The sequence below is a fragment of the Delphinus delphis genome, chromosome 6 (assembly GCF_949987515.2).
Source record: "Delphinus delphis chromosome 6, mDelDel1.2, whole genome shotgun sequence".
In the NCBI taxonomy this organism is placed as follows: domain Eukaryota; kingdom Metazoa; phylum Chordata; class Mammalia; order Artiodactyla; family Delphinidae; genus Delphinus; species Delphinus delphis.
The window spans coordinates 80,217,451-80,232,942 of record NC_082688.1 but is presented as its reverse complement, the minus strand read 5'-3'; the positions used below and the strand labels follow the sequence as shown (position 1 = coordinate 80,232,942).

Sequence of the window (15,492 nt, the reverse complement as noted above, 5' to 3'; positions counted from 1 at the left end):
ACTAGTCAGTGGCAGAGCCCAAATCTGACCTGGGCTTTCTAACCCACAGCCCCTTGCATGTGACTCTGTAAGGCCACACTGCTACCCTTGTAAGTTCAGTAAACATTTAAAAAATGCTTATCACTGAAAACCTGCACTATCCCATCTCGTCTTGTGATTCAGAAATCATTTTGTGGTCTTAACTGGGCCTCTGCAGCTATCAGTGATCCTTGCACTGATAAAACAGGAGAACTTGCATTATAATGAAAAGAGAGCGGGCTCTGGGGCTACTTATTCTTTCATTCAACAATATTCACTGAAAACCTACACACCAGATACTATGCTAGGCACAGATAAGTGACCCTTGCCTCCTGGACCTTAGCAGGCCTGGGTTCAATTCCTGGTTCTTTCACCCACTAGAGAGGTTAAGAAAAAAGTCCCTGTCACCTTGGCCTTGCATCTGAAATGGGTAATCTCACTATTTTATAACTTCTTAATCACCTATAAGATTGCAGGATTAAGGCAGCACAGGAAATTACTATTTACAGAAAAGTACTATTTACACCTACCATTTATTAATGGTAGTAAATAAATACTATTTGCACCTACCTACTAATCTTTCATTTTAGAAATTCATACATAAACCATTAATGTGGAAACTGAAGTCTTCTTCGGAGTACAATTCTAACTTTACCTGGTCCGTCCACATTCACATGTTTTAGTCATAAATGCAGGGCAGGGTGGGCAAGGTCCAGGATGGCAGAGACTGAAAAAGAAAGGCTGTGATGAAAGGCCATGTATCCAAACTTAAACAAAGCTGCCCCAGCTGGGCCCTACTATGAATATGGCAGCAAATAAACTTCCTATGAAATGTTTTAGTATTTGTCTAAAGTTGATCAAACTATTTAAACAAAGATACCAACAATGTTTTTATATAGAAAGAATCGATAGCAGTATCATCTTAGAATATTTAACGAGAAAAGTAAAGCCCAAGTCAAAATACTGGTTTTATTTGGGTCTGATAGTCAAAGATAACATTTCTAAATATGGTCTCGGCCCACTTAGTACAGTGAGTAGGGATAAAAAGATCCTGCCACTCAGGATGGCCAATGGGGTCCTTTAGAAGTTCAGAACCTGAGCAAAGTAACAGAGCTTAAATCTGCTAGATCCATGAGAAGTACAGACATTTTCTCATCAGCTGGTAAAGTGATAACCAGGTGATAGGCTAACAACGGGAAAAGAAGGTTGCTTGGGGTGAGGGGAGGCATGCTGGTAAGTAACAAAGGGGAAAGGGACTCATGGAAAAAAACCGTGCCTAATTTTTGCTATAGGTCAGAATTAGGCCTCTGAATAGTACGCTTTTTATAGGAGCTATGCTATAAAGAGACCAAAGAAAAAATGAACAAAATGGAAATAAATTCCAATTCAAATAAATACTGCCCTCTTCGAAGCAGACACCCCTGGTAAATTACACACCTGTACAGAAATATCACTACTTAAAACATTTTGGGAACTTTGCGGGTGGGCAGGGGGGACACCTATGTGATGGCAAATCACAATCCTTTGGGAATTAAAAGCCCATCAGAGGGGACTTCCCTGGTGGTACAGTGATTAAGAACCCGCCTGCAAATACAGGGGACACGGGTTCGAGCCCTGGTCCAGGAAGATTTCACATGCCGCGGAGCAACTAAGCCCGTGCGCCACAACTGAGCCTGCACTCTAGAGCTGGCGAGCCTCAACTACTGAGCCCATGTGCCACAACTACTGAAGCCTGCACGCCTAGAGCCTGTGCTCTGCAACAAAGACAAGCCACAGCAATGAGAAGCCCGCGCACCGCAATGAAGAATAGCAACTGCTCTCCGCAACTAGAGAAAGCCCGCACGCAGCAATGAAGACCCAACGCAGCCAAAACTAAGTAATAAAATAAAATAAATAAATTAAGAAAATAGCCAATCAGAGCCAAGTGTAATTAATCAAGTGGGTAACAGAATTTGCTATAAAAATCAGCTGTGCCTATAAAGTGGTCTGGTTGGATTTTTTATTTTTATGAGCTTTAAACACTGAAAACAGTCCAGGAACATGTGCCCGGTCTCCTAAGATGATCCATTTTGACAGACAGAACCCACAGGAGACATAAGATTAAGCATGCTTCTTTAAGGATGAGTATCATTATTCAACAGTTATATTTCACATGATATACCTCAACCCTTTCAGGTGAAATTATTTTCATGGCTGGACATTTAAATAACTTCATTTCTTTAAACAAATTTATTTATTTTATTTATTTGTTTTTGGCTGCACTGGGTCTTCATTGCTGCACACGGGCTTTCTCTAGTTGCCGTGAGCAGGGGCTACTCTTCATTGTGGTGCGCGGGCTTCTCATTGAGGTGGCTTCTCTTGTACAGTACGGGCTCTAGGCGCGTTGGCTTCAGTAGTTGTGGCATGTGGGCTCAGTAATTGTGGCTCACAGGCTCTAGAGGGCAGGCTCAGTAGTTGTGGCACATGGACTTAGCTGCTCCACGGCATGTGGGATCTTCCTGGACCAGGGCTCGAACCCATGTCCCCTGCATTGGCAGGTGGATTCTTAACCACTGCGTCACCAGGGAAGCCCTTAAATAACTTTAGACTGATAGACAAACTGCTGGTCAAGTGTGGATGATTCCAGGTTATTGCAAATATCCCTGAGGCCTGGACTTAACCCCAGGTTCTCATAACCTTCAGAGCAGTGGTTCAGAACACTGCCTACATATTAGAATCACCTGGAAAAAAACTACAATGCTTAGACCCACCCCAGGAGATTCTGATTCAATTGCTCTGAGGCAGAAACTGGGCACTGGTGTTTTAAAGTGCTCCTTAAATGACTGACCACCTGATCTGTATCACAGTGGTGTTCTCTGACAGTCATGACAGGGCCCCATTTCTGCTGAAGGCTTCCTAAAGATAATTCATGTGTAGGATTAATTTCTTGTTACTGAATTTACTAAAATGCCAACTAAGGGAAGGAACAGATGAGTCCCTGAGTTCTGACCTATGGAAGCAGTCAAAGGAAGAGAAAGGGCTGATTGTCCAGCAGATGGCAGACCATGCTGTTTAGTTCAGTCTGAATAGCTCTCCCGACAATGACATTCCCCAGCACGGTCCCTACATCTTGATCACAAGACCTCTGATCCAACCCTTGCTCCATGCAATAGAAGCGAGGTACCAGTGGAAATAAGTATAACACTCTGATGTCTGTTTTCTCTTAGATTTGGGTAATAAAAGCAAGTGTTACCATTTCTTGACCACTTATCATGTGCCAGGCTCTGTACCAAGTCTCTTGAGTGTGTTAATTTAATATTCATAGAACTCTGTAACTATTTTTTATCTATCATTATAATCTTACAGGTCCAGAAACTGAAGCTCAGAGAAGTAATTTGTCCAACAGCACATAACTGTTAAAGAGACAAAACCAGGAATTAAACCTTTGTCTGAAGCCAAAGCCCACAGAAATTTATTTGTAACTGATCAACCGTTTATTATTGTGCATCTCCCTCCTCATCTGTAAAATGGAGTGATAAATATCTATACATCACTGGGCTGTTGTAAGGATTCAACGAGTCAACTTTTGCAGAGTACCTGGCACAAAGCAAGTGCTCAGTAAATGATACCACACTGTCCCTCACCCAGTCCTGTTACGTGCTAACCCGATATGTGTACTGAGAGCCGCAAGCAAAGCGTGTTCACCAGCAACCTCCAGGAGTATAGTGTTCCAACTTACAGGTTACAGGAATGTGGGCAGTCCTGGCCAGGCTGTTTCTTTCTACAGACCTCACCACAACTATGTGGAATTTCATTTCTGCTCCATTCAGGATTCTTTACCTTGCCTAAAACATATCAAATAAGAGAGTCAATGGTATAAACTTCAACTGCATCCTAGACTTCGATGAAATAATACAATATAGCCAGACAGCATGAAACATCAGGATGGTGTTCGTTAGTTCAATAAACACATTGTCCTAAAATAAGAAGGTGAATGTAATGCTACTCATCAAAAGCTTCACTGAGTATGATAAATTCTGGATTGTCTGGAAAAGACAAATCGTCATTTTTACTGATGAAAATGCCACTTTGACTAATGGACACATTTAATTTAAGATTTAAACAAAACCTACAAGATAAGCTTTCTGTAAATGGGTCTTTGAATTGATATGGGAATATCTACTGTAAGGATCAGAAAGAGGGAATAAGGGAAGAGAGCAATGGGGGGAGGGGAGAGGCAGTAAGAAATGGAAAGGACATAAGTCCCCCAGTATAGTAGGAACTCGCCTATTCTAAAGTTAAAATATAGGCATAAAAGGGTTATAATTTTTAACATCTTTATTGGAGTATAACTGCTTTACAATGGTGTGTTACTTTCTGCTTTATAACAAATGAAACAGTTATACATATATATATATCCCCATATCTCCTCCCTCTTGCTTCTCCCTCCCTCCCACCCTCCCTATCCCACCTCTCTATGTGGTCACAAAGCACAGAGCTGATCTTCCTGTGCTATGTGGCTGCTTCCCACTAGCTATCTATTTTATGTTTGGTAGTGTATATATGTCCATGCCACTCTCTCACTTTGTCACAGCTTATTCTTCCCCCTCCCCATATCCTCAAGTCCATTCTCTAGTAGGTCTGTGTCTTTATTCCCATCTTGCCCCTAGGTTCTTCATGACCATTTTTTTCCCTCTTAGATTACATATATATGTGTTAGCATACGGTATTTGTTTTTCTCTTTCTGACTTACTTCACTCTGTATGACAGACTCTAGGTCCATCCACCTCACTACAAATAACTCAATCTTGTTTCTTTTTATGGCTGAGTAATATTTCATTGTACATATGTGCCACATCTTCTTTATCCATTCATCTATTGATGGACACTTAGGTTGCTTCTATGTTATGGCTATTGTAAATAGAGCTGCAATGAACATTTTGGTACATGACGCTTTTTGAATTATGGTTTTCTCAGGGTATATGCCCAGTAGTGGGATTGCTGGGTCATATGGTAGTTCTATTTGTAGTTTTTTAAGCAACCTCCATACTGTTCTCCATAGTGGCTGTATCAATTTACATTCCCACCAACAGTGCAAGAGGGTACCCTTTTCTCCACACCCTCTCCAGCATTTTTTGTTTGTAGATTTTTTGATGACGGCCATTCTGACTGGTGTGAGATGATATCTCATTGTAGCTTTGATTTGCATTTCTCTAATGATTAATGATGTTGAGCATTCTTTCATGTGTTTGTTGGCAATCTGTATATCTTCTTTGGAGAAATGTCTATTTAGGTCTTCTGCCCATTTTTGGATTGGGTTGTTTTTTTGATATTGAGCTGCATGAGCGCTTGTAAATTTTGGAGATCAATCCTTTGTCAGTTGCTTCATTTGCAAATATTTTCTCCCATTCTTTTCGTCTTGTTTATGGTTTCCTTTGCTGTGCAAAAGCTTTGAAGTTTCATTAGGTCCCATTTGTTTATTTTTGTTTTTTCCATTTCTCTAGGAGGTGGGTCAAAAAGGATCTTGCTGTGATTTATGTCATAGAGTGTTCTGCCTATGTTTTCCTCTAAGAGTTTGATAGTGTCTGGCCTTACATTTAGGTCTTTAATCCATTTTGAGTTTATTTTTGTGTATGGTGTTAGGGAGTGTTCTAATTTCATACTTTTACATGTACCTTTCCAGTTTTCCCAGCACCACTTATTGAAGGCTGTCTTTTCTCCACTGTATATTCTTTCCTCTTTTATCAAAGATAAGGTGACCATATGTGCATGGGTTTATCTCTGGGCTTTCTATCCTGTTCCATTGATCTATCTTTCTGTTTTTGTGCCAGTACCATACTGTCTTGATTACTGTAGCTTTGTAGTATAGTCTGAAGTCAGGGAGTCTGATTCCTCCAGCTCTGTTTTTCTTTCTCAAAATTGCTTTGGCTATTCAGGGTCTTTTGTGTTTCCATACAAATTGTGAAATTTTTTGTTCTAGTTCTGTGAAAAATACCAGTGGTAGTTTGATAGGGATTGCATTGAATCTGTAGATTGCTTTGGGTAGTAGAGTCATTTTCACAATGTTGATTCTTCCAATCCAAGAACGTGGTATATCTCTCCATCTATTTGCATCATCTTTAATTTCTTTCATCAGTGTCTTAAAATTTTCTGCATACAGGTCTTTGGTCTCCTTAGGTATGTTTATTCCTAGATATTTTATTCTTTTTGTTGCAATGGTAAATGGGAGTGTTTTCTTAATTTCACTTTTTCATCATTAGTGTATAGGAATGCTAGAGATTTCTGTGCATTAATTTTGTATCCTGCTACTTTACCAAATTCATTGATTAGCTCTAGCAGTTTTCTGGTAGCATCTTTAGGATTCTCTATGTATAATATCATGTCATCTGCAAACAGTGACAGCTTTACTTCTTTCTTGATTTGGATTCCTTTTATTTCCTTTTCTTCTCTGATTGCTGTGGCTAAAACTTCCAAAACTATGTTGAATAAGAGTGGCGAGAGTGGGCAACCTTGTCTTGTTCCTGATCTTAGCGAAAATGGTTTCAGTTTTTCACCATTGAGGATGATGTTGGCTGTGGGTTTGCCATATATGGCCTTTCTTATGTTGAGGAAAGTTCCCTCCAGGGTTATAATTTTATAATCAATGTCACTCCACAAATTTTAGTAAGCCTATTCCATGAACTTAGTGCAGGGGCAGGATGAGTAAAACTGAGGCGCGGGACTGCTCCTTGCCCTTGAGCTATTCATCCTCACTTGGGCAATTTACACCCTAAATGAAGCCTGTTCCCAGTCCTTGGTCTCTGCTGTTCTCTCCTGTCTGTCTCTTTCAGAAATCTTATTCATGCTGTGCGGTTCAATACATCTAAAGGCCGATGAGTCCCAAATCTACATTTTCTGCATTGCCCTGAATCCTCAGTTTCAGTCCTACATGTCCAACCGTCTGCTGAACATCTGTGCTTGGGGTTTCACAGTCACTTCAAATTGCCTATGTATCTACAGTCAAAGTTAGCATCTTCCCTCTTAGATTCCACCCTCTCCAGGGTTCCCTATCTGTGTGACACCATCACTGTCAGAGTCACACAAACTCAAAAACTAGAGGCATCCTCCTTTTTCTTTCTCTATTCTATTTAGTCACCAAATCTTGTCAATTTTCCTACATAGTGTATCTCACAACTCACCTCCCCCTCTACTCCTGCTGTTCCTCTCTACTGGCCAGAACCTCATCTCTAGACTATTAGAATAGCTCCCCTGCCTCTGTGCTTTCTTGCTCCAATGCGGTGCCCAGGTTTTCTCCTACCATCTCTCAGTGGCCCAACCTCTTTTCCCTGACTCTCAATGATGTTTTTTTCCCTTCATCTGCCAGAGTTCTGCATTAGACTCCTTCTCACCCATTACCCTTTCACCTACTAGAATCTCATCTATTGCTCTCACCTGTGACTATCTTCCCTAATTCCTGATCTTTCTTCAAACATTCCTAACTCCTTGGAGAACATCTTCCACTGGATGTCTTACTCCTCCAACTCAACACTTCAACTCCAACTCCAACTGAACTCATTGTCCCCACCAAACCTGGTTCACTTGCCCTGCCCTTTTCTGTTCTTGGTATCACCATTTCCAAAAGCATGAAACTTTGGAGTCACATTTGGGTTCCTTCCTTTCCCACTGCTGTTAATTCATGTTTACCTTTGAAATCTTATATCCCTTCCCTTCTGTCCCACTCTAAAACCCATTGCAGACTTTTACTATTCTTCATCTGGGTTACTCTAAGTCCCCAAACTGTTTAGGTCCCAGAATACTCTACTCACTGCCACCAGACTAATCTTCATAAAGAATCAGGGAATTCCCTGGCAGTCCAGTGGTTAGGACTCTGCATTTCCATTGGAGGGGGCCCAGGTTTGATCTCTGGTTGGGGAACTAAGATCCCACATGCCTTGGCACGGCCAAAAAAAAAAAAAAAAAAAACAAAACACACTAATGCCCTCAGTGGCTTCCCAGCACCTGACAAATGAAGTCCCAATATCTAGGCCTGGCATGAAGAAGTCAGCCCTACCTTTCCAGTCATCTCGAACTCCTCCATCTTCATAGACCCTGGGCTCCATAACTGGATGACTTCCTCTTCTCCCAGCAGATCCTAAGACTTCTTGGTGTTAAACCTAGTTTTCAAGCCTGGTTCAATTCTACCTCCTTCAGGAAAGCTCTTAATCCTCCAGCCAGAAGTCAAACTCACCCCAAAGATCTCCCACAGACTTTGTAGTAGAACAGCAAGTTAATTGTGTCTTAAATTTTAGACTGTAAGCTCTGGGAAGTCAGTAAAGAGTCTCATTCTTCTCTGTTTCTTCATGGTATCTGTTACATTAATAAGCTCACAATAAGTATATTAAACCAACGGTCTCCTTTTTTTTACTCAGCTGCGTTGCGTGGCTTGCAGAATGTGGGATCTTAGTTCCCCAACCAGGGATTGAACCCAGGCCCTTGGCAGTGAAAGCACAGAGTCGTAACCACTGGACTGCCAGGGAATTCCCGACCAATGGTCTCCTTGAAGAGCAGAGTGGGGCAAAGTCCTCAGGTAAAATCAGGCCATTATTTGCCTTCCCACACCATTCCACCTCACTCAAATCATCGTGACCTTCATCCCCACATTCTTCTGCCTTCTTAGGGTCTCATATCCAATTTGTCAGTGAAGGCTTTAACAAGATTTTAAATTTCATTATGATGCTTCATGTTAAAAAATCCTTTAAAAATAAGGTAATTAAGCCTGGGTATTGGTCTTATTTGTCCAATTTTCAATTGATCTCTTGCTTCCAGTTTCATGCTGCCTTTCCAGTAGTACATTCAAGAATATTCATTCCTTCAGCTAATACTAATTCAGTATCTATTAAGGGTCAGATTTTGGCAAAAGAACATACAGGACCAACAGATTCTGGATAAGAGTGGCCAAAGTGGGAGAGGAGATAAGGAAGGGGAAGCTTCCTTTGGAAGCAGACAGTTGGGGTCAGATCTTGAATGACACAGTGGATGAGATTTAAAGAAAAGAAGGGGAAGAACACTGTAGATAGCTGAGTTCACAAAGAGATTGAGTCTAGAAGTGTTGATGGTCAGTGACTGACTCTTGGTGAAAGCTGGCAGTTAAGTAACAGGAAAGGAGAAATATGAGCAAATTAGAAAAATAAGGAGAACAGGTAGAAGAGAAACAGAAAGAGCTAGTCATTTCAAGAAGTGAATGGTCAAAAGCATTAAGGGCTGCTGTGTGGACAGAAAGGTTAAGAATTTATAAATCAGCCCTGGATTTGGTCAGGAAAGGGTCATTGATGATTTCTGAATAAGTTTCAGTGAGGTAATGAGGACAGAGATAAAAATGCAATGGTTCAAGGAGGGAGATAAATGGTTAAGAAATAAAATCTGAAAAATCGACAGCCAGATGGTAAAGGTTACCCATTAAAAGACAGGCAGGAAAGAGGGGAAAAAAAAAAAAAAAAAAGACACACAGGAAGTAGGTTAGCAACAGATGAGCATGTGGATCATGAAAAGCTTTTTTCCTAACACATGGAAGAACTGACCTATGCAAAACCAGGAAGAAGTATTCCATAAAGAGGGAGGGCACAAGGATAGTTTGCAATGCTGGTTTACAGAAAATCTCTCTTTATTATAAAGAACAATGACTGATTTCTTGGATTAAAATAAAGTACACTTCACCATTACTCTTTACTCATGTTGCTCAAATCCAGAATTTCAAAGCTGTTACCATTAGAGATGAGAAGAAGCCCATGTCTGTATCCACCCCTGCCATCTGGTCAGCTCTGATCTAAACTAAGATCAAGGAGACCTGGTGGGCATGATGAGAAGGCTCACCTCCAGAACAGTCTGCCAAGAACACAAAGGCCTGTGACTCTAGCTGTGTGACAGACCACATGCATGTGATGTCTTACAAACTCCTGTAGCTCTGAAGTCTTATTAGTGACTTCTAAAACATGCCCAGCACACTGCCTCTCCAGGGCTGGGAACTGAGGTACAATAAGCAAAGTGAAAGAAACTCCAGTGTATGCAAAAAAACTCACCACAGAAACAAGTATAGTTATTAGGAACATGTGCAGAAACATTCTGACATGCAGGGCACCTCCAACCACTCTGGCCATCTGTCAAGAAAAATGAGAGGAAATCAAAATAATTTCCTTACAAAAGCACATGTAATTTAAGAATTTTTAAATCTATGGAAAGCCATAATATTGAAGCAGCAGTAGTAATTTCCATGTTAAGGATATCAGACATTTAAGAAACAAATTCACAATACTGAATTCTTTGCTTAAATATTGCATTTAGGCTTATAATTATAAGGACCTCATATCGTGAATACAGTGGGTATCCATTTCATTCCATTTTTAAAAATTGAGATATAATTAACGTATAACATTGTGTAAGTTTAAGGTACACAACATGTTGATTTGATACATTTATATATTACAATATGATTATTACCACAGTCTTATTACCACATATTACAATATGATGATTACCACAATCACTTCATAAAATTAACATTTCATTTTGTGGGACAGTGTTCTATTATTTTTAATATCAAAGTAAGCATCTGAATCTTGGTTTGAAAAAAAAAAGTAGGATACTTGAGTACATGCAGGAAAACTCAAATGTCTTAAATTAGAAGAGCCAAAGTTCAGAAAGCATATTTTTAGTAACATTTGCATTATCCCTAAATACTAGTATACTTTGGGAAAAGCCCACAAAATACTATGGAGAAGATCTGTTAAAGGCAAAGCAACTTCAAAATCCTAAGGGTAAATTAAACATTGTTTTCTATAAATTTTCTAAAGCAAACTATACAAGAAATGTTTTCTAATGAATAAGCTACAAGGATGTATAGTACAACACAGGGAATATAGCTAATATTTTATAATAACTATAAATAGAATATAACCTTTAAAAATGGTGAATCACTATGTTGTACACCCGAAACTGACATAATATTGTACATCAACTATACCCCAATTAAAAAAAAATCGTTCTTTATAGATGCTACTTGGATAAAAGCTACCATTTTCAGTAAAAGTGACTGATTTTGTTGTACCCTAAGTATATTTTAATTTGTTATGCTTAGCTGGTTTAAGATTTATAGCTTAAACCAAATATGTGATCAGGGCAACATATGTGATCAAAATATGTGATCAGGGCAACATACTCTCCCCACAGATAAAACACTTAAGAGGAATTAAGTAGTATTTTTAAAGCTAAGTTTAAAACCTGAACATATCTAATGAGTAAGAATAACTATTCAGAAGAGAGAAATGACTGACCTGCTTGAGACGCTGGAGACCTTGCCCATTTCTTTATGCAGTTCAAATGAAACACATGGTAACAGCTCTGACAACTCCACACTGGGGCTGTGACACGAACCAATTCACAGCACACCATGCACTCATATTTTTCTGTGGTTAGCTGTTCAATTAAAGAACCTGTTTAAAAAACAAAACAGATAAACTGAAACACAGAAAATCATTCCGTAGTCAACCAAGGATCAGCAAGGCATTTGAGAGGAGAATTCAAATGTAGACATTTTAAGGGATGTCTGATTCTGAGCAAGGTGACTCTTCAGAGTTTGAGACCAGGAAGGGGCAGGAATATGCTGAGGTAGAGGACTTAGGAAGCAGACATTCAGGTAGGGATTCCCACAATTGAGGAAACATTCCCAAGAAACTGCCCAGGATTCTAGCAGAATAGCCAAACGCCCCTTGTAACACACGGCTTAAGCATTCACAGGAGAAACATGCTGTAGCACCTTGCCTTGCCCTCTCAATCTGGAAGGCTCTGCATCTACCACATTCATGGATTCAGGTTAGGGAAGGGCTCGTGAAGCTACAGTGGTCAGGTGCAAGAAACCTAAGCCTCGACACGTTCCAACAACCCATGGTGGTGAGATGGTTCTAGTAGATGCCCTGAAAGTCTTTGGTTGTTCACTCAAGAAAGACAGGCTTGATGCCTACCACAAGCCCCATGGTAGGATTACTAGACTGAGGGACACACAGTCTCTGGCTCCAGAAGCTCAGCATCTATGAGAGAGACCAGCGTATAACATCCTAAGACTCCTCCCAGATTTACTCTTCAATACCTTCACCCACTTCCAGACTTTTCCTTCAAATACGATCTCAGCAAAATCTTTCTAAATCCCAAGTGTACCCAGACCTGAGAGTATGTGTGTGTGTATGTTTTTTTTGAGTCCATATTTTTAGCATTTATTTCACAATACTATTTTGTTTGTTATAAGGTCCAAGTAAGTTATAAGAATAAAACAACTAACCTTAAATACACCATGCCAAGTGTTGTGCTAAAGCACTTTACACATATTTAATTCTCTTAACAAGGATATAATAGAGATACCATTTTATAGATGAAGAAACTGAGGCTCAAAGTAGTTAAAGCACTTACCTAAGATCATATAACCAGAAATTTAAAAATCAAAATTCAAACTCATCGCCATCTGACTCAAAAGCTCACATTTTAGTCATTCCATAATATTAGCTCCCTAAGATTACTTTCTGTTTGTCCAGTTCAAAGTCAAAAGAAATACACAACATCAAGACTGTAAGCTCTGGAAGGCAGGACCAGAGGCTCGTCTGCCTTGCTCACTGTAGTATATCCAATGCCTAGCATATACCAAACGTTCAGTAATATTTATTGAATGAATGGATGAAAGAATAAACGAGTATCATCTAGTCTGCTCCATAACCTCTTTCCTTTGAAAGTTTTAGGCTTTAGTAGTTTCTGGGATAGCTCTTTCCCTCTGGAGAAAGCCTGGAATAAAGATACTGCAAGTGACTGATTAAAAGGAAATTACCTGCTTTAGATACAGATGAACACATCATAAAATTGAATTCTATTATAAAAGCCGAAGAATCAGACTTAGATTCTCTTTTAAAAGTAGGGATACCCGGGCGTTCGTGGTGGCGCAGTGGTTGAGAGTCCACCTGCCAATGCAGGGGACACGGGTTCGTGCCCTGGTCCGGGAAGATCCCACATGCCGCGGAGTGGCTGGGCCCGTGAGCCATGGCCACTGAGCCTGCGCGTCTGGAGCCTGTGCTCCGCAACGGGAGAGGCCACAACAGTGAGAGGCCCGCGTACCGCAAAAAAAAAAAAAAAAAAAAAGTAGGGATACCCTACCCTGCATAGGTTAACATTTCTGAATAACAGAGTCAATTATATTTCCTACCAGTTACCATGCTACATGTGGAAGATTCTGGAGCAGTAAGTTAGGTGAGAGCTCATTAGAGAGTGAGATTAAGTCTGAGCCATCTATATGTGAGGCTGATTGGGGCAGAGGAATAGTCTGTGAGAATTATACTTGTGGTGAATTTTATAGAAAATGCCTATTGACCATTCCAGAATAGAACTGAGTTAGAATTAAGAACACAGAAAGTGAAGTAGTACGGAACCCACCTGAGAACACTATAATTTTTACCCTGAGGACTGTCTTTTTATTTTACTGTTTCTCTTATTCATTAGTTTATTGCTTGTTAATGAAGAACTATTGTGATGTTTCTAAGTCCAGTCACGGTGAAATCTGACCACTAGGATGCACGTACATTTAGTTATGTGGTGACAGCTGTCAACTTTGAATAGCCTACAAATTACTGCCTTTCCAAAGCTGTCAACTTTGAATAGCTGACAAATTGCAGCCTTTCCAAAGGCTGTCTCTTTCATCCCATGTTCAGTATGTCGGCAAACCCTGCTGGCTCTACCTTCAAAATATTTCCAGAATCCAACCTCTGCTGCTAACACTCTGGTCTAAGCCACTATCCACTCACCTGGATTATTACAATGGCCTCCTAACTAGTCTCCCTACTTCAGTCTATTCTCACCACAGCAGCCAGAGGGAGCCCGTCAAAATGCAAATTATTAATAGATGATACACTCCTCTGCTCAGAATTTGCCAATGGTTCCTACATCACATGCCTGTAAAAGCCAAAGTCCTTACAATGGCCTTCATTGGCCCCCGGTCCTCATCTGTGATTCCTCTTTCCCTAGGCCACCACTCTGAGACGACATTGCCTCCTTCCCAGCCCTAAACTGGAAGGCAGATTCCTGCGGGAAGGTCTTTACAACTTGCTATTCCCTCTGCCTAGAATACTGTCCCCCAGACATTTGCACAGCTCAGTCCCTCACCCGCTTCAGGTGTTTACTCAAAATGTGGTCTTCTCGGGTTCCCTGGTGGTGCAGTGGTTGACAGTCTGCCTGCCAATGCAGGGGACACGGGCTTGAGCCCTGGTCTGGGAGGATCCCACATGCCGCGAAGCAACTAGGCCCGTGAGCCACAACTACTGAGCCTGCGCGTCTGGAGCCTGTGCTCCGCAACAAGACAGGCCGCGACGGTGAGAGGCCAATGCACTGCGAAGAAGAGTGGCCCCTGCTCGCCACAACTGGAGAAAGCCCTCGCACAGAGACAAAGACCCAACACAGCCAAAACTAAATTAATTAATTAATTAATTTTTTAAAAATGTGGTCTTCTCAATGAGGCAGTCTCTGGCCACACTTTAAAAACTGGAACCCACCCCTCCCCCCAAAAAAACAAAAAAACTGTAACCCACTCCCTAAGCATTCCCTATCTCCCTTATCTTTCTTCACACCACTTAAGTCTATCATATATTTTACCTTGTTTATTTCCTAACTCTACACATAGAAGGTACTCAATAATACCTGTTGTATGAATGAATGAAAATAATAAATAATAGTAAAAGGTTCTAGAAACATACTAGCAAGAGAAACAGTATAATTCTTTCACCAACATTTCAGTTTTATCTAAGCGTGTAACATACGTAAAACATGGTACTATTCTGGAATAGCTCTCTGCTAGTGAACTATCACATTTCAGGTGCAAGACTCTTGTCCATGCTGGATGCAGCCCTATCCTGACCACTGGCTCTTCTTCAATCCTAGGCCCTCTCCCACTAGGGCTTCTCCATCATTCCCCAGTCATGACTGTATATTCTCTATACTTTTACTTTGATAGTATGTCAGTAAAGAGGGTGACAACCCACTTAAAAAACCAGAAGAACAGAGACCTGTCTGGAGAATGCACTACAAACTTTTCAGATACACCAATAAATAACAGTCTTAAAACAAAACAAAACAAAACCTAAAACAATCCTGATTTGAAAAATCCAAGTGTAGGGCTTCCCTGGTGGCGCAGTGGTTGAGAGTCCGCCTGCCGATGCAGGGGACATGGGTTCGTGCCCTGGTCCGGGAAGATCCCACATGCCGCGGAGCGGCTGGGCCCGTGAGCCATGGCCGCTGGGCCTGCGCGTCCGGAGCCTGTGGTCCGCAACGGGAGAGGCCACAACAGTGAGAGGCCCGCGTACCGCAAAAAAATAAAAGAAAAATCCAAGTGTAAAAAGACATTTTTGAGGCAAACAGGGAAATTCAATTGTGGACCAGGTATTAGATGATTTCAAGGAATTATCGCTAATTTTGTTAAGCACAATAACGGCACTA

General features: G+C 40.8%; 1 protein-coding gene across 2 annotated transcripts in view; it reads right to left on the bottom strand.

Annotated features, from left to right (window-relative positions):
* Positions 1 to 15,492, bottom strand: part of NFX1 (nuclear transcription factor, X-box binding 1) — a 79,626-nt gene that overhangs the window by 47,014 nt on the left and 17,120 nt on the right. For both annotated transcript variants that reach the window (XM_060014892.2, XM_060014893.2), the window contains exons 3-6: positions 11,304 to 11,462; positions 10,053 to 10,130; positions 3,737 to 3,842; positions 674 to 745 (exon numbers count right to left, since the gene is read on the bottom strand). In XM_060014892.2, the coding sequence (XP_059870875.1) occupies positions 674 to 745; positions 3,737 to 3,842; positions 10,053 to 10,130; positions 11,304 to 11,462 (415 nt within the window). The remainder of the gene's footprint in view (positions 1 to 673; positions 746 to 3,736; positions 3,843 to 10,052; positions 10,131 to 11,303; positions 11,463 to 15,492) is intronic.